The 23,732-nt window shown below is 26.7% G+C and overlaps 9 protein-coding genes across 9 annotated transcripts; 3 read left to right on the top strand and 6 right to left on the bottom strand. All coding sequences in view use genetic code 12, as the record gives it.

Annotated features, from left to right (window-relative positions):
* Positions 1–588: 588 nt before the first annotated feature.
* KGF55_003905 (anaphase promoting complex subunit 2) lies at positions 589–2,775 on the top strand (the record flags this gene model as incomplete). The annotated part of the gene is made up of 1 exon (XM_051758750.1): positions 589–2,775. The coding sequence occupies one exon, from the start codon at positions 589–591 to the stop codon at positions 2,773–2,775; it is 2,187 nt and encodes a 728-aa protein (XP_051613326.1).
* An 81-nt stretch (positions 2,776–2,856) lies between these two features.
* KGF55_003906 (uncharacterized protein) lies at positions 2,857–4,560 on the bottom strand (the record flags this gene model as incomplete). The annotated part of the gene is made up of 1 exon (XM_051758751.1): positions 2,857–4,560. The coding sequence occupies one exon, from the start codon at positions 4,558–4,560 to the stop codon at positions 2,857–2,859; it is 1,704 nt and encodes a 567-aa protein (XP_051613327.1).
* A 916-nt stretch (positions 4,561–5,476) lies between these two features.
* KGF55_003907 (putative helicase) lies at positions 5,477–9,577 on the bottom strand (the record flags this gene model as incomplete). Its single annotated transcript, XM_051758753.1, has 1 exon — positions 5,477–9,577. The coding sequence occupies one exon, from the start codon at positions 9,575–9,577 to the stop codon at positions 5,477–5,479; it is 4,101 nt and encodes a 1,366-aa protein (XP_051613328.1).
* A 2,908-nt stretch (positions 9,578–12,485) lies between these two features.
* Positions 12,486–14,636, top strand: GFA1 (glutamine--fructose-6-phosphate transaminase (isomerizing); the record flags this gene model as incomplete). The annotated part of the gene is made up of 1 exon (XM_051758754.1): positions 12,486–14,636. The coding sequence occupies one exon, from the start codon at positions 12,486–12,488 to the stop codon at positions 14,634–14,636; it is 2,151 nt and encodes a 716-aa protein (XP_051613329.1).
* Positions 14,637–14,864: 228 nt separating this feature from the next.
* On the bottom strand, positions 14,865–15,080 carry KGF55_003909 (uncharacterized protein; the record flags this gene model as incomplete). Its single annotated transcript, XM_051758755.1, has 1 exon — positions 14,865–15,080. The coding sequence occupies one exon, from the start codon at positions 15,078–15,080 to the stop codon at positions 14,865–14,867; it is 216 nt and encodes a 71-aa protein (XP_051613330.1).
* A 2,015-nt stretch (positions 15,081–17,095) lies between these two features.
* On the bottom strand, positions 17,096–17,899 carry KGF55_003910 (E2 ubiquitin-conjugating protein; the record flags this gene model as incomplete). Its single annotated transcript, XM_051758756.1, has 1 exon — positions 17,096–17,899. The coding sequence occupies one exon, from the start codon at positions 17,897–17,899 to the stop codon at positions 17,096–17,098; it is 804 nt and encodes a 267-aa protein (XP_051613331.1).
* Positions 17,900–18,398: 499 nt separating this feature from the next.
* KGF55_003911 (class I SAM-dependent methyltransferase) lies at positions 18,399–19,358 on the bottom strand (the record flags this gene model as incomplete). The annotated part of the gene is made up of 1 exon (XM_051758757.1): positions 18,399–19,358. The coding sequence occupies one exon, from the start codon at positions 19,356–19,358 to the stop codon at positions 18,399–18,401; it is 960 nt and encodes a 319-aa protein (XP_051613332.1).
* Positions 19,359–20,454: 1,096 nt separating this feature from the next.
* Positions 20,455–21,642, top strand: KGF55_003912 (uncharacterized protein; the record flags this gene model as incomplete). The annotated part of the gene is made up of 1 exon (XM_051758758.1): positions 20,455–21,642. The coding sequence occupies one exon, from the start codon at positions 20,455–20,457 to the stop codon at positions 21,640–21,642; it is 1,188 nt and encodes a 395-aa protein (XP_051613333.1).
* Positions 21,643–21,799: 157 nt separating this feature from the next.
* Positions 21,800–23,377, bottom strand: YCK2 (serine/threonine protein kinase; the record flags this gene model as incomplete). Its single annotated transcript, XM_051758759.1, has 1 exon — positions 21,800–23,377. The coding sequence occupies one exon, from the start codon at positions 23,375–23,377 to the stop codon at positions 21,800–21,802; it is 1,578 nt and encodes a 525-aa protein (XP_051613334.1).
* Between the last annotated feature and the right edge of the window lie 355 nt (positions 23,378–23,732).

Here is a 23,732-nt window from a genome sequence, read left to right on the forward strand (position 1 = left end):
GAAGGTCCAGTTTTAAGTCGGGACCTCGTGATATTGATGTGTGTTGTAAAAGATTTAGTGAACTTGAAACAAAAAGGTTCTTGTTATCTGTAATTAATTTTTGTGCGTGTTTATTATTAACTTCACAATTGTTGCAAAATTGTAAAGGATTAGATGTACAAGTTGTAATTCTTTACCGCGTCGTTTATAATCATATATTGCTATGACTCTAAACATTTCGATTCATATACTATGCTCTAAATAAATATCGATCGCATCTCATCCTATTTGCCTATTCAATCCTTCTTAGCTACGTGATTTTTCTTACTTGAAGTTGCAAGAAGCAAATTCTTCATCACATGAACAAAGGACGAATAAAATTTATTTAGCTCCAATTGTTCTATTTGATCTCAGTATCATTTAACAAGTCTTAAAGCATAATTTGTATTGTTGACTTGGAAGCTTTAATCAATTGTGTCAAAAAAATCTCTTTCGCGAAACACCAAAAAAATTAACATTTCTGGAAAGGTAAATATAAAATTAATTTACAACCATTATCAATAGATCTATCATTTTAAAATTCATCAGACAAACATAGATTATGTGGATATGAATGATGAATTTCAAAACGTATCAATCAATTCAATCAAGAATATAATTGATTTCCCAACATTAGATGATTTATCAACATCACCATCAGAAATAGATAATGATATTCAAATACTATTAGATTGGATTCAACCAATAATACCTGAAAATATCATAAAAAATTCTCAAACTATAACTAAAGTACCTCATCACCATCATAGATTACTACGATCTAGAAAAAATCAACATCACGATGAAACTATAGAATCAAGATTTTTATTACCAAAATATTCTGAACCATCAAATAGAATTAAATTAGCTATAAAAAGTTGTTTTAAAAATGAAATTGATCAATTTAAATTTATTGATATTTATATTAATTCTTTTAGTAAAAAAATAAGAGAAATACCAGAATCTACTTTATCAGGATTATCATTCACTGAATATATGGATTTAATAAAACTAATTTTACATCATTGTGAATATCATATTGATCATTTTAATTTCACAAATCAAGTTAAAAATGTATTTTATAATAAATTTTATTCAAATTTTACTTCATTCTTATTTGAAAATACTAATTTCAATAACCAATTAACAAAATTTTTTGAAGATTCATTTTTACATAAACGTACTTTTTCAGATCCTCATTCATCAACAATTCAAACTATAACATTAAATATAATTGATGTTATTTCAACATTAGTTAAAATCAATTTATCAAATAAATTAAATGAAATTATTATTCAATTATCAATTATAAAAATTAAAAATTATACTTTACAAATTTCTTCAGGAGTTTGGGATAAACCATTATTAAATTTAATTGATTCATTTATTCAAAATGAAATATATCCTAATTTTTCAATATTTGTTACTTATACTACATCTTCAAATTTAACAGATTCAATGAATAATATTTATTATTATGAATTAATGAAAATAGCTCATAATGAATTAATATCTCAAAGAATTAAAGAAATTTATTCTTTAGTTATAACTTACCCCAATAGTGAAATAGCATTGAATGAATTATATAATTGTTTACTGAGAAACAGAATAGAAACTCATCAAGATGATCGAATAGATATGTCATCAATATCAATCTTATCAATGGTTGATGAATATTCATCTCATTCTCAAGCAATGAATAGAAGTAAATTAGTTGAAAGTTTTATTAAAAATTGTAAAGAAAATTTACTTCATGCTGGAGCAAATACAATTGATGTAATCCTTGCATATACTAAAACAATTAAATCATTTTTATTAATTGATCCAAGAGGTGTTCTATTAGATAAAGTAGTAAGACCAATACGTGAATATTTAAAATTGAGAGATGATATTATAGTAAAATTAGTTCATGGTTTATTAGATACTTCAGAATCAAATCCATTAAAAGAATTACCAAAAGAATTAAGTAATCCAAATAAACAACCAAATTCAACAAATCATATAAAAGATGTAATGGAAGATTCAATGGATTTAAATTGGACTCCAGATCCAATTGATGCATTACCTGATTTTAAAAAGGATAAAATTAATGATATTATAGAATCAATATTATCAATATTTGAATCAAAAGAAATATTTATTGAAGAATTTACAAAATTATTTGGTGATCAAATAATAAAATCCAAAAATTTTAATGTTGAAGAAATTGAAACAAAATTAAATTTATTAAAATTAAGATTTGGTAAAAATAATTTTAATATTTTGGATATAATGTTAAAAGATATTCATACAAGTTCAAATTTACATAATGAATTTCGTGATAAATCTAATCAAATTGTTGTTCTATCACATTTATATTGGAATACAATTTTAGATAATATAAATGAAGATTTAAATTTTAATTTACCTCCAAATATTGAAAAGATCTTCAAGAAGTATCAAACAAAATATTCAAAATTAAAACAAGGTAGAACTTTAAAATTAATTCCAAGTTTAGGTAAAGTTAAAATTGAATTAAAATTTAAAAAAGATAAAAAAATATTTGAAGTAAGTCCTGATAAAGCTTCAATAATTTATTTATTTAATGATACAAATAAAGAATTATCAGTTGATTATATAGCTGAAACTTTGAAAATGCCAAATTATTTAGTTACTGATGGGTTATCGTTTTGGGAAAAAGAAGGTGTACTATTTGCTCTAACAAAAACATTATATATGGTCAATGAAGAAGAAGAAGAAGAAAATTACGCTGTATAAAGTAAAGAAAAAAGCTTCATAATCATATATAATACAAGTCATGAATATACATTAACGAACTTACTCAAACTTCTCTCGTCATTATTTCTTATCTGATTTTTGATTCCATCGTCTAGCAGCTTTTATTTCATCAGACATATACCCAGGTACTTTTATACCCCAATTATTTTCAAGATTTAATTGAACATCTTTTATATCAATTTTATCTAATTTTCGATGTTTTGCTAAATTACATGAAAATTCCATTACATTTTTAACAAATTCATCAGCTAAATCTAAAAAAATTTCTTCAACATCATTATCAACAGCTGTTTTGGAATCTCCTTGATCAATTGATATATTTGTAATTAATTCATTTAATTTACGTTTTGTTAATACTCTATTATCATTATCTGGTATATTTGTTGGTGTTTTTGTAGAATCTTGAAAATAATTTAATGAATTTACTAGGTTTGTAGTTGAATTCAGATTTATTGGATTATTAAGTAATGGTCGTTTAATTGTTGGGTTTGCAATATTTAAAACAGGTGGTTGAGATTGAGTAGGAGTTGATAATTTTACCGAACTTGCAACTCTTGAGACAGTAGGTGTTTTAACATTGGATGTTGTAGTTGCAGTTGGAGTGAATATGGTTGATGTAGAATTAGGAACCCGTGGTTTTGTTGTTGGAATGACTGCTGGTACCGGAGAAGCAGATTTTTTATTTATATTTGATGAATTTGTAAAGTTGGGAGTACTTACTGAAGGTGTATCCGTTTTTGCAGGAGTACTTACCGTGTTTGTCTGGGGTTTTATAGCTGGATTAGATGTACTGTTATTAGCATTTGTTTGATTTGAAGATGCAGGTGGTTGATTCGATACTGATGGTTGAGAAACGTTTGCAGCAACAGGTTTTGGAGTTGTAACATTTACAGGAGTTGAATTAGCAGACAACCTTCCAGATTCAACAAGTACAGATCTCATATACATTGCACCTCTATGATATTGTTGTAAAGAACTTCTACTTTCAGCTATTTGTTTATCAATTGTTTGTTTTCTAATTGGATCTGTTTCTTTTTCTCTTGCACTAGTTAAAGATTGAACTTTATCTACTAATTCTTTTAATACAGTTTTCACTCTTTGATATTTTTCTATAGTTACTTTTTGATCGTTTGGGTTTGAGTTTGGTTTTTGAGGAATTGGTGACTGAATTTGAGGAGTTTGAATAGGCTGCGTTTGGTTAGGTTGAGTTTGTGATTGTGGTTGTAATGGTGTCTGTTGTGTTGCTTGAGATGGATTTTGCGTGGAAGGTTGTATATACGAAGGTTGAGTCTGTGTATTTGATGATTGAACTTGTTGTTGTGGAATTATAGATGGTGCTTGAGAAAGACTTGATGAGGAAGGCGGTACAGGGGTTTGTGACTGCGAGTTCAAATTGGAATTAGGTAATTGATTTATTTGATTATTGACTATTGAAGATGCTGAATTTGGTTGATTTCCATTACTTGGAGTTGGATTATTTTCTGATTGAGATACACTGTTAGACCTTGAAGGTTGTTGTTGTTGTTGCTGCTGCTGCTGTTGTTGTTCATTTTGTTTCTTTTCTTGAAATGCAACCAAAACTCTTTTAATCTTTTCAACAACTGCAAGGTGTTCTCTTTGTTTGATAGGATCTGATTCTGTTTTACTTGCTTCTAATTCTTCTTTTAATTTTTTCATCAATGCTTTTATTCTTTGTGGATTGAGTTCTACTTCAGGAGTCGGCGTATTAGCCTTAACTTCTTGTGATTGGCTCGAGCCCTCCATTTGTTACTTAGTAGATGGTATGATGATCTAAGAACTTGATTCTTGGTTTATGTTCTCTTGCATTATTTAATATTTCTATGTTTCGTTTTTTTAAATTCCACGGTAGTGCAATTATCAACTTTCTTACGATTTGCTTTTGAATTCTGGAGTAATTGTAACTAGTATCAGTACCAACTAATTTATCACTCTTCCATGATTCTATACATGGACCGATTTTGACAAAGAGATATGGTTAAAGGCAATAGATATGGACGAAATATTAACTAAAGATTATACATTTACAACTCAAATTCAAAGTAGAGTATAAAGCCATTCCAACTACTTCGTTCCTAAATGAAAAAAAAGATCAAAATTTTGATACAGTAACGAAAGCAAGACTATGAGTTCGTGGTGATTTATAAAACTTGAAATTAAAGATGGTGATTCTAAGGTAAAAAAGATAGCAGAAGTATTCAAGTAAAAACAATGACACATATGCAGAAGAAACGAATAGTATCAAAAGATCTGGTCTTCAAGGGACTGCTAAGTCGAAGAAAATTCTGATATAATTTTAAACAACCAAAGAAAAAGACCAGAGGGTTTGGTCTTCAAAGTCGAAGAAAATTTTCCAGGTCTTGGTTGTTTGGAATTGTATTAAGAATTTTCTTTGATTCTTAATGAGTTCTTTGAAGATTTTTTGATACAATTTCGTTTCATTTTTATAGGTGTGATTGTTGGAATTTTTGAAGAAAATGATTCTGAAGATTATTCGAGATGAGGAAAACTGGCAGAAAAAGCAGATTGGGAAGAATGTTTTATAGCTTTCTCTTTCAAGAGAAAGCTTCAGACCAAATTAAAATGAGGTTCTCAACTATTTGGGTAAACAAATATTATTTTTGCAACTTTGAGTGTATTGTCATAAATTCGTTCTATAACTCTATAAAGATAAAATTTTTACAATAATATCAATAACATGATCATCATTCAGATTCAGCAACAGCTGTTGTTTAGATTGAGATAATTTATCATCAATAACATTATCTAATAATTTTCTTAATTGTTTAATTAATACACCATTTTTACACCAAGTTCTAATAGGTAACCATTGATCTAAAATTATCCCCTTTGAAGGTATACCATTACTTGAACTTAAATCATAATCAAATTTACCACCAAATAATAATGTAGATAATATATTTAACGGAGTTATATCTCTAATATATAATTTTGAAGAAAAATGTGATGATCTAAATGAAATAAATGGGAATTTTAATGGATTTGATTGATTTGAACTATTAGTAGTTATCAGTTTTGCTTTTTCAAAATCTAAATTACCAAATTCATCAACTAAAGTTGTTTCATCAATTTCAAAATTTTTATTACTTGTATCAAAAAATATTGATGAAGGATGAATAAATACTCTTGAAGCTGGTAAATTATTATTATCACTTTCATCATTTTTATGATCATTTTTAATCCAATATTTAATTAATTTAGCATCTGGATCAATTTCTAATGAACCCTGTGAAGATTTTATAAATTTTTTATTAGGTAATTGAACTCTTGCAATATTTGGATAAAATGAACCAGCAATTATTGCTTTAATTAAATTATAATTTGGTTTTCCACTTACATTTTGTTCTTTAAAAAATCCAAATTCTAGTAATAATTGCTTATATTGAGATTTTGTTGTTTTAATATCTTTTAAAGCATTATAAGATAAATAATTATCATTTATAAATTTTTTATTCAGATTTTTATTATTACAATATTCATAATATAAATTAGTCATTGCAATCAAATCACCTTGATTATCAGAATATTTATTCATTATATTTTTAATTTTATCTCTATTTTCCAAATTATATTGGAAAATATTACCTATTGAATTTATCGCAGCTAAAGTTGAACAATAATCTAAACATCCAAATATACAACCTAAAATCAATAATTTTCCAGTATTTGTATCAGTTGGTAAAAATGAAAGATATTTACCTAAGTTAGTTAAAGATTCATCATTTAAAGCACCGATATTTATCAAATGTTGTTTTGCAATTTCTAATGAAGTAGAATCAGGTGAATCTAATCCACTTTTAATAAATGATTCAACATTATTTATACCCATTGATTTAACTATTAAATATAAATTTTCTAATCTAATTCTTTTAATTTCAGGTATTGGTTCTAAAAGCATTGAATTTTCAATTTCGGTGGTGTATAAATGATAACATATACCTTTAGTAACACGACCAGATCTACCTCTTCTTTGTTTTATTTCAGCTTTTGAACACCATTCTTCAATTAATTTAGTTGAATTTAATTGATTATCAAAATACATTGATTTTGATCTACCTGAATCAATAACAACTACACAATCTGGAATCGTTATAGAAGTTTCTGCAATATTTGTAGATACTACTATTTTTCTTAACCCTGACGGGGGTGATTTGAATACTTTTTTTTGATCTTGTGATGATAATGATGAATGTAATGGTAGTATCCAGGAATTTGATAATTCATGACTTATTTCTCGTATAGCTTTATTTATTTCAGGTACACCAGGTAGAAAGATTAAAATTGATCCATTATTATTCTCAATTTGTAATTGTTTATCAATATACACAACCAACTTAGCTATTAAATCATAATTTATATTTCCTTTATTGAAAAAAGTAGAATCTGATCTTGGTTTAATTAATTCCCCACCAATTTCCATTTTATAATTTAAACTATCTAAAATTTCATCTAAATAAATATCTTTTATTGGAAAAGTTCTACCTTCAATATGTTCATGATTCAATGTTTGATTAAAAAATTTATTAAATTTATCTAATTTTATAGTAGCTGACATTAATATAATTTTTAAATTTTTAAATTTTTTTAATAAATTTTTTAACATTATCAACAAGAAATCTCCATCAACTGATCTTTCATGAACTTCATCAATAAATAAACATTTTAAATTTTTAAAAAAATTTGAATCTTCGTCGGTGTTAGATAAATTTTGAAACATTCTTAATAATATACCAGTAGTTAAAAAAGTAATTCTTGTATTTGAAGTTGTTTTTGATTCTCCACGAATCATATAACCAATTTCATCACCAATAGTATCATTTCTTTCTTCAGAAACTCTACTAGCTAATCCAATAGCTGATATTCTTCTTGGTTGAGTACATAATATAGTTGATGAAAAATCTCCCTTTGCATTTAAATCATCTAATATAAATTGTACAATTTGAGTTGATTTACCTGATCCGGTTTCACCAGTAATTAAAGTAATTTGATTATTATTAATTAATTTTATTAATTGATCTTTTTTATTCCATGCTGGTAATTTCCGTCTTTCTTCAATCAGTTTTTGTAGTAATTGTTTTCTGTTGATGTATGAAGATTTGATAAATCCTATATCTTGTTTGATATTTCTTTTATTATTTCTCAACTTCTTATTAGCAGTAGTCTCAATGCTAACATCTTTATTTGACTTTTCGTTTTTATCATAAATCATTAAAGGTCCAGGATTTTGTATGATTTTAATAATATTAATTTCTAACCATTCAATAATTGAAAAAATCATACATTCACCAAAATATAATTGATTAATTAAATTTCCAATTATTGAAATTTTAATATAATTTGCTAAATTATAATTTTCAGATAAAATTAATTGAATTCCTGGAATTTCATTTGGATAATTTGAACTTTTAAATATTTTTACACTTATTGCTTTTGATTCATTAATACCTTCTGGGTTCAATGGTATTGTAACTACATTTTTTTCATTATCGTTATACTTTATATCATGAGTCAGTTGTAATGCTTCTATTTCTTGATCCCATAATACTTGACCATCTTCTACAGTTTCTTCCAAATGTGGTTTTGTAGATAGTAGTTGAGTTAATTTTATACTTGTTTCAAATTCATTTTCATTATTTTCTTTAAAAATTTTTAAAATGTCATCATTATCAAATCCTGAATTTTTTAATCTCTTCAAAGCTAGCTCGGTCTTTAAATTTTGTGATATTGTGAAAATTACATCTGAATCTTTATTTGATTTTGAAAATAATGGAGGTAAATCATCTTCAGGTATATGAAAGATTAACCATTCTAATGAATCTATGAAAGTTGATGATGTATAATTTAATGATTCTAAAACATGACTCTCTCTAAAGCCCAAAAAAATTAGTTTGTTAACTATTTCTTGATCTATATTTTTTGATTCATTAATTTTTTCATTATTCCATTCCAATAATTCTTTAACTGAATTTTCAATATCTAACCTAATATCTGATGGTATATCAAACATACAAGCATTTTCCCATACTTTTGGAGAAAAAGCACTTCGTATAGGTTTAGTGGTGGTAGACCTGCTATCTACATGATTATTATTTTGACCTAAACTAATTACAGGTTTTTGGACTTTTAAATTTTGATTTTTTTGATTTTCTTTTTCTTTTTCTAATTTCGCTTGTATATCTTGTTGTTCTAATAACACAACGAAAGGATTAATATTATAAATTTTATCATGTTTTAATTTATTTTCCTTCAAAGTTTTTAATCTTTCAATTTCTAATTCATTCCAATAATCTCTAAATATTAAAGGTAATAACATTTTCATATTTTTTATATAATTAATTCTATGTAGAACGTATGTAGCAGTCATATGTCTTGCTTCATTAGTTGTTTGTTTGGGTTGATATTGAGGTTGAAATTTAATTGATAATGTTTCCTTGGTTTTAGGATTTTCCCAAGATAAGGTAAATATTCCAATAAAACCTTGAGACCTTTTTATCATATCATATTGAACTTTATTCCATTTTTGTTTTTGAACATGTTCATTCAATAATGTAACTGGTAATTTCCCAGTCCAACCAAAATTTTCACCAATGACTAAACCTCGTGATGGTTTTTTTATATCATCATTTGGAGTAGGTGATGATGAATTTTTATCATTTTTCTTCTTGGAATTGGAGGAAGTTGAGTTTAAAGTTGTTGTGGAAATTGATGCTTGTTCTGTTTTTGACTTAGACTTCTTCGCCATGAATTGGTGTTCTATTTTGTTGCCTCAATTTTTAAATTTTGTATAGTATAATCTGATTTACAACCATCTTTTGATATCTTTTTAGTTGCATTTTGTGTTAAAAATTGATTGTAAGACTGAAAAATAATTTTGAAACATTTTATAAAGTGAAGTCTAAAAAGTAAAGTTGCTACCATGTTCAACAGAGTTTTTTGTCAACAGCAATAAGAAAATTATTACCAGTAGTCTATATTATTAGCTCCTTTTTTTTTTTTAATCATATATTACAAGAATGTTTGTTAAATTCGCCAAATATAAGTGATTGGTACGATGGATTGGTCACTAACGTATGTCTCACAACCAGCTTATGATTGTATGACATGTGTTCTCGACCAATCCTTTGGAGCAATCACTAATATTAGTTTTAAACTGATATATAAAAGAATCAACGAATTCTAATTCGTTCATTTAGTTTTTATTATCATTATACAACAATGGTGTGGTCGCTAAATTTACTCCTGGTCTTACTTCTATTGGTCCCAACATTCCTATAGGTCACAAAATTATTTGTTGGAACCAACCGATCATAGTAAAGTATCGTTAACTTTAGATACTTATTAAAGGCAGATTTCAATTATTATAACATTACAGTTTCAGTATAAACAACTAAAATCAACTTGAAATATTTCAGGGATCATAAATAATTTTCCGTATCAGCATATATTCATCAAAAAAAAAAACCGATCTTTTTCACCACGTGGACTGGTTAAACATTAGATACTAAAATTACAATAATAACTATGAACTTCAAGTACGCACGTTTCAAGAGATTTTCAATTTTTTAATGAGTGTTACATGTAAATTAATTCACAACTTCAATTTATAATCACTTTAAGCTTGAGAATTAGACTTAATTCAATATATTACAAGATCTTATTAAATCCAAAATTTTTATTAATACATTATTTCATATACATCAATCATTACAAGATTATTGAGTTATATTATAGAACTTAAAAATACTGTCCCTTCAAGTAGGAAATTAGAGGACGAGGTGCCATATATATTAACTAGTAAAGGTGGAAGATATTACATATTGAAGGACTTAAGATTTTTGTTTCAAAAATAGAAGGTTTACAAGAGAGATGTTTAAATTGTATTTTAAGAGAACTTAAAAAAAACTATCCCTTCAAATTTAAGTTCTTTTATAATATAATTTTCAACATATCTTTTGTAAACTTTCTATTTAACGTTGTATGTCATATCTTTCACCTTAAGGAATTGTGGGATAGCTATTTTTTTCCTAAGCTATTATGCTGACACAGATTAGTGAAATATTGAAGAGTACTATATAATTGATAGTTTCGAGTCGATTTATAGAATACTGATCAATTCTTATTCCTTCATTCAATATGGTGAAATGTTTTAACTATCACCATTCCACAATAAATAGATGATTTGGTGAACTATATGCTCTTAAAGTTAAGTTCACTATAAACTGTCATAGCTAATACTCGTATTGTTCGAAATTTCAAATTGACATACAAATGAGATATATTACGGCATTTGATTGTCGATTTGTTGATTTCAAAATTGTGGGAACTTAGTAATTTAATGTAGTTAATCGTAAGATAGGTAAAAATTAAGTTATACGAAATATTCGCGTCTTGACAAATTTATTAGGACTCAGTCGGTCAGTCAGTCAACTCAGTCATTCAGTTTAATGCGAAGTAAAATTAAAAATAGGCTGTAGAGTATTTTTACTACGGTCAGAACATCCAATATACCAAAAGATTATCAAATAGGTTATTTGACAATAAGAAAATTTAAACAATAAAACGGAAGAAAGAAGAAAGATCGTTTTTATAGAATGATTTTATAAAAGAATGAAAATCACAAAGTTCAAGATACTTGAACGGTTAAAGTTATTCTCAGGTCTTTTACCCTTTCAAATTTCAATATTCTATGGAATGAGATACAAAATCAATAATAATATTTGTTTTGGGAGGCAAAGTAAAAAAAAAAAAAAACATTAAATTAAGAAATTTCGGTAATAATAATATATCATAATATATCACAATATCTTCATAGAAGTTCGGTTAATCTCTTTCTCAAATAACCAACGATAGTTCTATTTAATTAGTTCGTAATAAGGTAGAACTTTTGAAATTTCAAGTGGTAATGAGTAATGAAACTTTAAATCTTCTATTTCTTCTGTTTTATTGTAAGGTTCGTAAATTGAAATAAAAATTGATTCTATTTGTAATTTGACCTAATTAGGAAGTCTAATGATCTATTATACTTTATTGTTACAAATGTAAAAGGGAGAGTTTCATAAGTTAAGATGATTCTTATATTGTTACAAATAGAGAGATTAAAAACAACCATGTGTTCAAACTAAGTCTGCTAGCAAGGTGGATGAAAAGAGATTGACCGATTTCGAATGAATATCTCATGAATTTAGAGGTGTGATTCGGAATAGAATGTGAAAATAATACACGTAACTTTACCTCGAAAGAGAGAGAGAGAAAAATTTATTTATTTATAGATCATACAGAGAAATAAATAAACTAAATTTATTACAACAGATAATAATATAAATTCATATTAATTTTTACTCTAATTTTTTTTTACAACCAAATAATTTACTACATATATATATCACTTTTCTTTCATCAAACAATACTAGATAGTTTAGAAGTATCATCCTATTCATTCAAGGTATATTCAATACATAAACAATTCAAAGTAGGAGAAACAAATAAACACTTAGAACAAGGTTACGAATTTTGAACAACAAAGCATTTTTACACTCGCTATTACATTATCATTTATATATTTATTTTACAACAGACTTTTTACACCATTTCATTATTAACTCAACTTAGAACCAATCAATCCAATAATAATAAAATTACAATAACAAAACATGTGTGGTATATTTGGATACGTCAACTTCTTAGTTGATAAATCAAGAGGTGAAATTATTGATAATTTAATTGAAGGTTTACAAAGATTAGAATATAGAGGTTATGATTCAGCAGGTTTAGCAGTTGATGGAAAATTAATAAAAGATGGTGATGAAGAAATTATGAATAATATAATTATAAAAACTCCTGGAAAAGTTAAAGTTTTAAAACAAAAAATTATTGATGATGAAATTAATAGAACTGATATATTTGATAATCATGCAGGTATAGCTCATACAAGATGGGCAACTCATGGTCAACCAAAAGAAGAAAATTGTCATCCTCATAGATCAGATTCAACAAAGGGAGAATTTATTGTTGTTCATAATGGTATTATAACAAATTTTGCTGCTTTAAGAAAATATTTATTAACAAAAGGTCATATATTTGAAAGTGAAACTGATACTGAATGTATTGCAAAATTATTTAAACATTTTTATGATTTAAATTTAAAAGCTGGTGTTTCTCCAGATTTAAATGAATTAACAAAACAAGTATTACATGAATTAGAAGGTTCTTATGGTTTATTAGTTAAATCTTATCATTATCCTGGAGAAGTTTGTGGTACAAGAAAAGGTTCACCATTATTAGTTGGTGTTAAAACTGATAAAAAATTAAAAGTTGATTTTGTTGATGTTGAATTTGAAACAAATGCTGCTCAACAACAACAACAACAAGCAAATGGTCATTCATCGCTTTTACAAAATAATCATAGTACTTCATTAGATTTAGGTTTTATACCTGTTGCTCCAGGTGAACAAAATTTAAGAACTTCACAATCAAGAGCATTTTTATCAGAAGATGATTTACCAATGCCAGTTGAATTTTTTTTAAGTTCAGATCCTGCTTCTGTAATTCAACATACTAAAAAAGTTTTATTTTTAGAAGATGATGATATTGCTCATATTTATGATGGTGAATTACATATTCATAGAGCTTCAACAAAAAGTGCAGGAGAATCAACTGTTAGACCTATACAAACTTTAGAAATGGAATTAAATGAAATTATGAAAGGTCCTTATAAACATTTTATGCAAAAAGAAATTTTTGAACAACCAGATTCTACTTTTAATACTATGAGAGGTAGAATTGATTTTGAAAATTGTATTGTTACTTTGGGTGGTTTAAAAGCATTTTTACCAACTATAAGAAGATGTAGAAGAATTATAATGATTGCTTGTGGTACATCATATCATTCATGTTTAGCAACAAGATCAATATTTGAAGAATTAACTGAAATTCCTGTTAGTGTTGAATTAGCAAGTGATTTTTTAGATAGAAAATCTCCTGTATTTAGAGATGATACTTGTGTATTTGTTTCACAATCTGGAGAAACTGCTGATTCTATATTAGCTTTACAATATTGTTTAGAAAGAGGTGCATTAACTGTTGGTATAGTTAATTCAGTTGGTTCATCAATGTCAAGACAAACTCATTGTGGTGTTCATATTAATGCAGGACCAGAAATTGGAGTAGCATCAACAAAAGCTTATACATCACAATATATTGCATTAGTTATGTTTGCTTTATCATTATCAAATGATTCCATATCAAAAAAGAAAAGACATGAAGAAATTATAAAAGGTTTACAAAAAATTCCAGAACAAATTAAAAAAGTTTTAAATTTAGAAACTAAAATTAAAAAATTATGTAATGATGATTTAAATGATCAAAAATCTTTATTATTATTAGGTAGAGGTTATCAATTTGCAACAGCTTTGGAGGGAGCATTAAAAATTAAAGAAATTTCTTATATGCATTCAGAAGGTGTTTTAGCAGGAGAATTAAAACATGGTGTTTTAGCATTAGTTGATGATAAATTACCAATTATAGCATTTGCAACAAGAGATTCATTATTTCCAAAAACAATGTCAGCAATTGAACAAGTTACTGCAAGAGATGGTAGACCAATTGTTATATGTAATGAAGGTGATGCAATTATATCAAATGATAAAGTTCATACTACTTTGGAAGTTCCTCAAACAGTTGATTGTTTACAAGGTTTATTAAATGTTATTCCAGTACAATTAATAAGTTATTGGTTAGCTGTAAATAGAGGTATTGATGTTGATTTTCCAAGAAATTTAGCAAAATCAGTAACTGTTGAATAATCACCCTTAGAATCATGGATAATTAATAATAATAATAAATATGTATTTAAATTTAGTTGAGTTTTTTCATAAATAGTTTTTAATTTAAATTATATCGGTTTAATACCATCATGTAGAGTTTCTAACATTTAAAATAATTTAATAATAAGTAAGTAATTTTCAAATCTGTAAATAAATTATATACATAAAAGAACTAAACCAAAATACACACACACAGCCTTAGATCATTCATTTTCTTGTAAAAAATTGACTTGATCCCAAAAAAGCACCAGTAGAATCCAAGAATAATTCACCAAAATTTAAATATTTTCCAGCATAATTTCTAACATCTTTATTTTCAATTAAATCTAAATTTGGTGTTATACCACTTGATCTTTTTATTCCTGCTAATACTCCTGATATTAATACTAAATCTATTCCAATATGAGCTAATCTACCTATCATTATTTGTTGTTGTTGTTGATAATTGAGATTTTTTTGAAAAACTTTTATTAAATGTTTGTTTTCTCTGAACGACTAAAGTAATTGAGTTATTACCTAATGAGCCTTATTGAATAGTGAGTTGGTTGTAAAATGTAAACAATAGTGGCAAAACTTGTAAACAAAAATGAAACTTAAAATTGTATTGTTTATAAAATTCAATTCATTATCTTTTTTTTTTCTTCTCCATATAAAAAAATCACGATCATAAACTTTTCAATCTCCTAAATTCGTCTTATCAACAACTTCAAGGGACGCTACAATACAAATCAAATCAGTTATTATTCATATCTTCCTATATGCGTGAAATAACTCCATTAGGATTATTTTATGGTCAGATAAATTTCGAAGGTCTGGTTCAAATTTTGGATTGTTTATGACAAATATTTTGCCTTTTATCATTGGAAGTTTTTAAGCAGAAGTTTTTAAAAATTGTTGAATTATTAGGTGAGGATGAAACGAATTAAAAAGAATCAAAAGAAATCCCCCCACATTTAAGACTTTCAACCAGAGATAATTCAATTTTTAGATTTAATGTTAATAACTCATGAAATTCTGTCAATAAAAACCACAACAATAGAAGGAAAAATATTTGTCATAAACATTTCTTCTAATGAGACTTTTAATTTCGAAATCTGGAAAATCAACACTTTTGTTTGAGAAGGGACGTTATTTTACTTCCCTTTGCCATCTGACCATAATGTAACTCAAATGGGGTTACGCATATGCAGGGGCAGAAATAAATAAAGATGAATACAAATAAAGAGTTCTAAGAATCAAGGAGGATCAACTTGACAATTATATTTTCAATCATGTGATTGCCACAATTGATTTAAATAATCCTGCCTACAAAAATAAAATTGGGTATCATTATGATTTATTCCACTAATTCAAAGCCTGCTAACACTACAACTAGAAAACAAGTGGAGTTATAAAAAGAAGAGATTGTATAAAATATGATTTAATTTTTAGTAGTGATATATCATGGATTTTTGAAAGGGTTGTTCAATTAATGATGGAATGATATATTCTGCCGCAAAACGAATCAGTGAATCCTCATTTTGTATGAGAACTCATGATGAGGTCAAAGAGATTATTTATTAGAGTTACAAGTGAAAGTTGTCATTTTTAATAAGATGGATTGAAGTATAACGTCGATTATGTGTTTGCCTCTTCATGTATACGATCCTTCATGTATCGATCGATTGAAGGATCAGACACATATTCGACGTTTTACTTCTATCCCTCTATATTAGGGTCGAGATGGTACTTAATACGATGAGGTGGTTTTGACGAAGATGGAGGCGCTTACATTAATTTACAAAATCTTCTTTCATTGAAAGAATAATTTATTTTAAAATATATTAGGATAAAGTTATACCTCCGTATTCATATACTCTACACTAGAAGCCATGAATATTAATTAACTATTTAAACTTAGGAAATATTTTCGTCATTGACAATTTCGTTTGGGATTCTATACAGAACTGGAAATCATGATAAAGTTACCAAGTTCTTTGAAATTGTTACTATACAAAAGTATGATTGTGAATTTGTATTTGTTTTGAAGTTAACGGTTTGAAGTTTTATGATGGGTAAGCTGCAAAATTTCTCGTCGTCTTGAGTTGAGTTGACTGATTTTGTAAAATTTATAATACCATGGAAGACCAAATAAATCAGCCAATTCAACGCAAAACAACGGGAAATTTTTCAGCGAATCCGTTTAATTTATGATAAAACTTTACGAACCACTAATCTTTTTACAACAAATATTATGAAACTTTTCAAAGTAACCCTTATCTTACAAAAGTATCATGATACTTTACAAAAAACAACGGTACTCGTACTACGAATATCATTAACTTCTTTTACGATAATCACACTTCTTTCAGGCACATTCATGAGCTTACTTTTACAAACATTACGAACTTTATATAATAATCTAAATTTTCATTACATTACTATTTGAACTAAATTATTTATTTCTTTATTATACTAAAATAAGCAGCAACAAAAGCAGCAACAATAACACCAGCTAAAGCAGTTAAACCACCACCAGATAAAAAATTATTTAAAAAAAATTGAGATTTATTCGAGTTTTTTTGATTTAATAATTTTTGTTGATTTAATTCATGTTCAATTAAAATTCTTGCTCTATCTTCTGGATCTAAATTTTTTAATTCTGATATATCAAATGGTTTTTCTGTGGTGTTATTGTTATTCTGACTTAAAAGTTGAGCTTTTTTAGCTTCTTCTTCTGCTTTTTGTTCTTCTATTTCTTTTTGTTTTATATCAATTTTATTTTGATTTACAATATTTGGAAATTGTTTTATAAATCTTGGATTTTCTTTTATATTCCATTTTTTACTTGAATTTGCTAATTTTTTTTTAACATTTTCTGAAGTATTTATTGATCCTGTTGTTGATTCATTTCCTGTCATAAAACTTAATAATCCAGTTAAAATTGTTGCAACACTCCAAGCTGGATTCCAAGTATCTGGATGATAATCAGACATTGATAAACATAATCTTGTATTACATGCAAATCTACCATTCGGAGTTATCATTGTAATTGAAGGAGGTTTAAAAGGATATTCTGAAGGAAATCTTAATATTCCATGATATTGACCATTTTCAAATGGTGTATTCGTTGGTCCTGTTATTATATAATGCCATTCTAATATATTTTCATCATTTGGTTTTGCTGTAATAAATGGTGGTGGAGTTGCTTGTATTGCTTTGTATTCTTTGGTTAATCGTCTCTGTGATTGTCTTGAAGCCATTTTGTTTAATGTGTTGTTGTAATATGAATCCTATTTAATTCCGATGAAAAATAGGGGTGTGTATAAAGCAAATGGAAATGTTGGGGAATTTTGATATTTCGGTGCAAATGAAGTTCAACTATGGGATATTGTAGTTAAACAGTGGTTGTGTATTCTTTATAATGTGATAATCGATACTATCTCTAAGTCTGAAGTTGACGTTTAAAGCTTTGTTTGTAATGTTATTCTTATACTTAGTTGTAAAGTAAAAAAGAAAGATATTGTGAGGAATTTTTGATTGTTTCGTATTCCATACAAATGATTACGTAATTAATTAATAAAAACCTTAATAAATTAAGTGTATAAGGAATTTGATCTTATGACTTGAATCATTATGAATTCACACGATAATTAAGAGTTTTTCAGAGTAACTTAAGAAAACCAAAAAATTTTGATGTCATAAATATGTTCATAAACTCTTCATTATATAGTCTAATTAAAATAACCTTTCTCTCAAGGTTTAAGGTTTTTGACCAATTGCATAAATAACACTAGTTTCAATCAAATAATTAATTTCATCATTAAAATCCTTTTGTTTTAATTTACCTGTTTTTAAATTATTAACAGTTTGTTCATCTGAATGATTTTCAATAAAACTTGCAGGTTGCCAAATAAAAGTTTTAAATTCTCTTGAACTTGTTACATTTATTAAACCTGATAAATTTTTTAAAACATGATTTAAACTTGATTTTTTTAATCCTCCCATATGTTGTACAGCTTCACTAACTTTCATATTTTTGCTATTTGTATTTGATAAATCTATTTTTTCAACATCTTCATTATAAAAATCTATTATAAATAACCATCCACCTTTTTTTAAAAATGAAGCTAACTTTTGAGTTACAATTTCATAATTATGTATATGATGATATGATATAGTACAAATTATAACATCAAATTGATTTTCAAATTTTGAAACTTTCTTTTCTAATTTAGGATTTAATATATCATATTCATAAGATTTCATTTCTAAATTTTCATCACTATATTTTTTAGCTCTTTCATTAAAATATTTTAAAAAAACAGGACCAATATCAATTCCAACTATTTCTGATTTTTGTCCTGGTTGCTTTAAATAAGGTATAAATAATTCAGTTACCATACCAGTACCACAAGCAAAATCTAATAATTTCATTCCTGGTTTAAACAATCCATTTGGAAAGTCCTTTTCATAAGTTAATGGATTAGGTAATGTATTTTCTTTAGTTAATCCATTACAATATTGCAGTGGATCACCAATTAATTTTGAACTTTCTTCATCTGATTTTCTTGATTTATTTGGATCAAATTCTAATACATTTTTAGCAAATAAATAACTTAATAAAATTTGAGATTCTCTTTTTTCATATTTTGAAGCAAATTCTTCATCAAATGTTGATATATTTGCAGCTACTGCATCTTCATGAGTATTTGTTGGCATTTGTGAGGTAGTTTATTGAGAAGAAAGGAAGACTGATTGGAATATCAAAAATTAGTGATGGTTTTGTGGGGTATCAATTGTGTTGACATGGTAATAATTTTTGTAAAAATGTGGTTCGATTCGATTGTTTTTTCGGGGACGGTTTTAAGGGGAGATCAAAATTATTATATTTGAGTTTGACCGAAGTAACTCTCGACTAACTTTCTGAAGAGCTGATTTAACAATTCATTAGATATACATGTACATCGCAACTTCATAATTTGGAGAACTTTTTAAAATGACAAAATAATAGATTGTACGGGCAAGGCGAAATATTAAACATTGTGAAACTTTAAAGGTGAGTCGGACATTTATCATCGAGCGCAAAAATTAGAGCCGATCTGTCATAGTACGAACAATCAGAAGTTAACATCTCACAAATTCTTATCTTCAAGTGGAGTAGTTGAGCAGAATGAAGGGTAGAAAGGTGTTGCTATGGTTATGTAGCGAAAGGAACTCTATGGAATAACTTACTTCATTTGGCTCCTGTCAACTGATCAAAATCAATGACAATAAACCTCAATGGAATCAGTAATAAAAAAAAGGAGTAAAGGTAGTCAAGTAAAAACTAGAAAAATATGGAAAAATTGTTGTATATTTATACAATTTCGTTGCTACTTAAATTTGATCAATAAAATTACCAATTTCAAACAAATTTACCATAGAATACCCAAAATTATGCCTGCTTAAAGTAACATATCAAAGGAATTTACGACCAAAAATGGTATCAACAATCAATGCATCAAAACTTATCAACTACTCGAAATCGTGAAATGGTTCCTTATCTATCAAATCTAGATTGTATTTGTGTAATAGTTTGAAGGTGTTTTACATACAAAATTGTCTTATCTATCGATTCTAAAACCAATTGTTTTGTGTCATAGACTATTTGAAATTATATTGTTATTCCTTTTCGCAACTAAATACAGAGATAAAGTTAAAGAATATAAATATTACCCTACATCCTTCACAAAGATTTCACACGAGCTTTGACTAAATCAATATATTCGTTTGTCATTTGCATTTTACTCAATCAATTTCAAAACTCAATTAAAAAATGGCTACTGCATCAGTTCATCAACAAATTTTAGATGGTAATATTCATAAAAAAATTCCATTATCAACTTATGAATCAAATTTAGAACCAACATTACAAAATTTAGAATCTTTATTACCAAAGACGTCTTCTGAAAAGTTACCAAAATTTGATCCAATGATTCATTTACAATATTATTCTAACGAGCTTGCATCTCATAAATATAATAATACAAGAAGAATAACAATGAAAGAATTAGGTTTAGAAAATCCAAATTTACAAATTTCACCAATTGGTGTAAGTGATCCTTTCCCATTATTTACTGAAGAAGCTGTGACAATAATGAAAAAAGAATTATTAACAAAAGATATATTTATGGAAAATGCAAGATATTGTTTTAATTCAACATCAGGTTTAGATTGTTGTTTAAGAGGTTATGTTAAAACTATTGATGGGAAGGTGAATTGTCCATTTATTTATGAAGCATGGACTAATCCAAAAACAATGGAATTAATATCAAAAATGGCAGGTGTGGATTTAGAAATTATAATGAATTATGAAATTGGTCATGTTAATATTTCAATAAAATCAAATGATCAAGCAAATGAAGAAATTATAAAATATGAAAGATTAATGATCGATGATAAAAAAAGAAAAAATAGTGGTGATGATATTCCTGCTGTTGTTGGTTGGCATTATGATTCTTATCCTTTTGTTTGTGTATTAATGTTAAGTGATACAACAAAAATGATTGGTGGTGAAACTTCTTTAAGAATGGGTACAACCAAAGGAGAAAATCAAGTTGCTATTATTCCATCACCTCAATTAGGTTCAGCATCTGTATTACAAGGTAGATTAATTGAACATATTGCACCAACTCCATTAGGTTTATCAGAAAGAATGACAATGGTTACAAGTTTTAGAGCTAAAAATCCAAGTTTAAAAGATTCATCAATTTTAAATACAGTTAAACCAGAAATTAATTTTGGTTCAAGATATAATGAATTTTATTCTCAATGGATAAATTATAGATGTGAATTGATAAAACAAAAAATGGATTTAATTAATAATAAAGTTAAAACTGGTGATTCTTTTAATAAAGATGATATTACTAATGATTTAAAAGATGTTGAAGATTATGTTAAAAAGACATATGAAGAAATGATGATTAGTAAAGAAGAAATGGCAAAAATGTTTCAAAAGAAGTAAGTAAAGAGTTTGTTTTAGTTTGTAGATGTATGTATATCTGGTATATACTTCGTCATTAGCAATACTGTTTAATATTAAAAAATTCTGATTAAAATGTATTAATATTATTACAATTAACATTACTATATATGTATTAAATGTAAAAACTTTCCCCTCTCTAATGACAACATAATTTTGAAAAGAATCCTTTTTCTTCATCACCATCTAATTGATCTTGTTGTTGATGTTGTTGTTGTTGTTGAGGATATTGATTCATATTATAACCTTCATATTTATTTCCTCCATTTTGATCTCCATTTTGTAATAACTCTCCTCCTTGTTGATTTGGTAATTGTGAATTTGAACCTTCTTGTTTAATTGGTGGTAATGGTCTGTTTACTAAATGTTGTAATTTTTGTTGATGTAATTGAGCTGCTGATAATTGTTGTTGTGATTGCAGTTGTTGTTGATATTGATTTTGTGCCAATTGTTGATTTTGTTGTTGATGTGATGATTGTGGTTGTTGAGATTGTGTTTGTTGAGTTTGTTGTTGTTGTTGATGAGTTTGTTGATTTTGTCTACTTCTTCTTTGATCTCTATGTCTTCTTTCACGATCATTTGGAGGAGTTGGATGTCCATATCCATGTAAATTTGGTTTTTTATTTATTGATGAATCCCAACCTTTACCTCCATTTAAATGCATCCAATCATAATCTCCATCACACGATTGACCTAAATCATCTAATACAGATATTAATAACATTCTATATTCTTCATAAGGTGGTTCAGCATCAAATGGTAATGATCTTACAGAATCTAAATATTCAGCAAATTGATTTGGTAAACCATCACATAATGTTACAGCAGGTGTAGTTCTTTTTTTATCACCAATTTTTTCATATTTTTGTTTATTTGTTGGAGCTTTTAAACCTTGCCAAGGTAATTGACCTCTTAAAAAATAAAAAAATACATGACCTAAAGCTTCTAAATCATCTCTTCTTGATTGTTCTCTACCTAAATGAGTATTTATTGACATATATCTTGCTGTACCACTTAAAGATTTTTTTTCTCTATATGGAATATGTTGTTTTGTTCTTGGATCTCTATATTGTTTTGCCATTCCAAAATCAATTAAATGAACATTATTTTCATCACTTAAACCTTGACGTCCTATTAAAAAATTATCAGGTTTTATATCTCTATAAATTAAATCATGACGATGTACTTCTTCAACAAGACTTAACATTTCAACAGCAACTTGTACAACTGTTTTAACACTAAATCTACGTCCACACCAATCAAATAAATCTTCTAATGATGGACCTAATAAATCTATAACTAAAATATTATGTAAACCTTCTTGACCAAAATAATAAGCATTTGGTATACCAGGACAACCTTGTAAATGTTTATAAGTTCTATATTCATCTCTTAATTGAGGAGCTTCAGTTTTTCTTGGTTCAAATTTTATTGCTACAGGTACACCATTTATTATATTTGTACCTTCAAATATTACACCAAATGAACCTTCTCCAATTTTTTTACCAATTTTATAATGTAAACCAACAACTGAAGAATTTGAATTATTATTATTTGTTGCTGTTGAATTAGATGATGAACTTACTAAATTTGTTGAACCATTTACTTGATGATGATGTTGACCCATCATTGTATTTTTAGATATTATTGGATTATGTGATGCTTGAGCAGCTGCTAATGCTGCTGGATTAGTTCCTGATGCTACTCTATTAGACATGTAAATGTTGGTAGGAAGATGATATGAATTGAGTTTGGTGTAATTTTGTTCAGCCTCCTCTCTTGAATTGTTTGTTGCTTAGTTCTTATTTAGATTTTTCCGATCTTGATAAAACCGATTGAAAGACTGATCAAGTAGTAGACACCTAAAAGTGTGATAGTAGTGTTGAACTTTCGAATATTTGTGGTTAATAATATTTGTATGGTTTAGTTGGATGTTGAATTGATTGATATTTATGATTTCTTTTTTTCTGTTGCCTTATTAAGAAAAAAATTTGATAATAACAAAAATTTACTTGAGATAAAATTAATATGGTGATAAATATAGTAATCCTATGTTTAATGATAATCTAGTA

This window comes from Candida pseudojiufengensis, assembly GCF_024610245.1.
Source record: "Candida pseudojiufengensis strain CBS 10847 chromosome Unknown scaffold18, whole genome shotgun sequence".
Taxonomy (NCBI): domain Eukaryota; kingdom Fungi; phylum Ascomycota; class Pichiomycetes; order Serinales; family Debaryomycetaceae; genus Lodderomyces; species Lodderomyces pseudojiufengensis.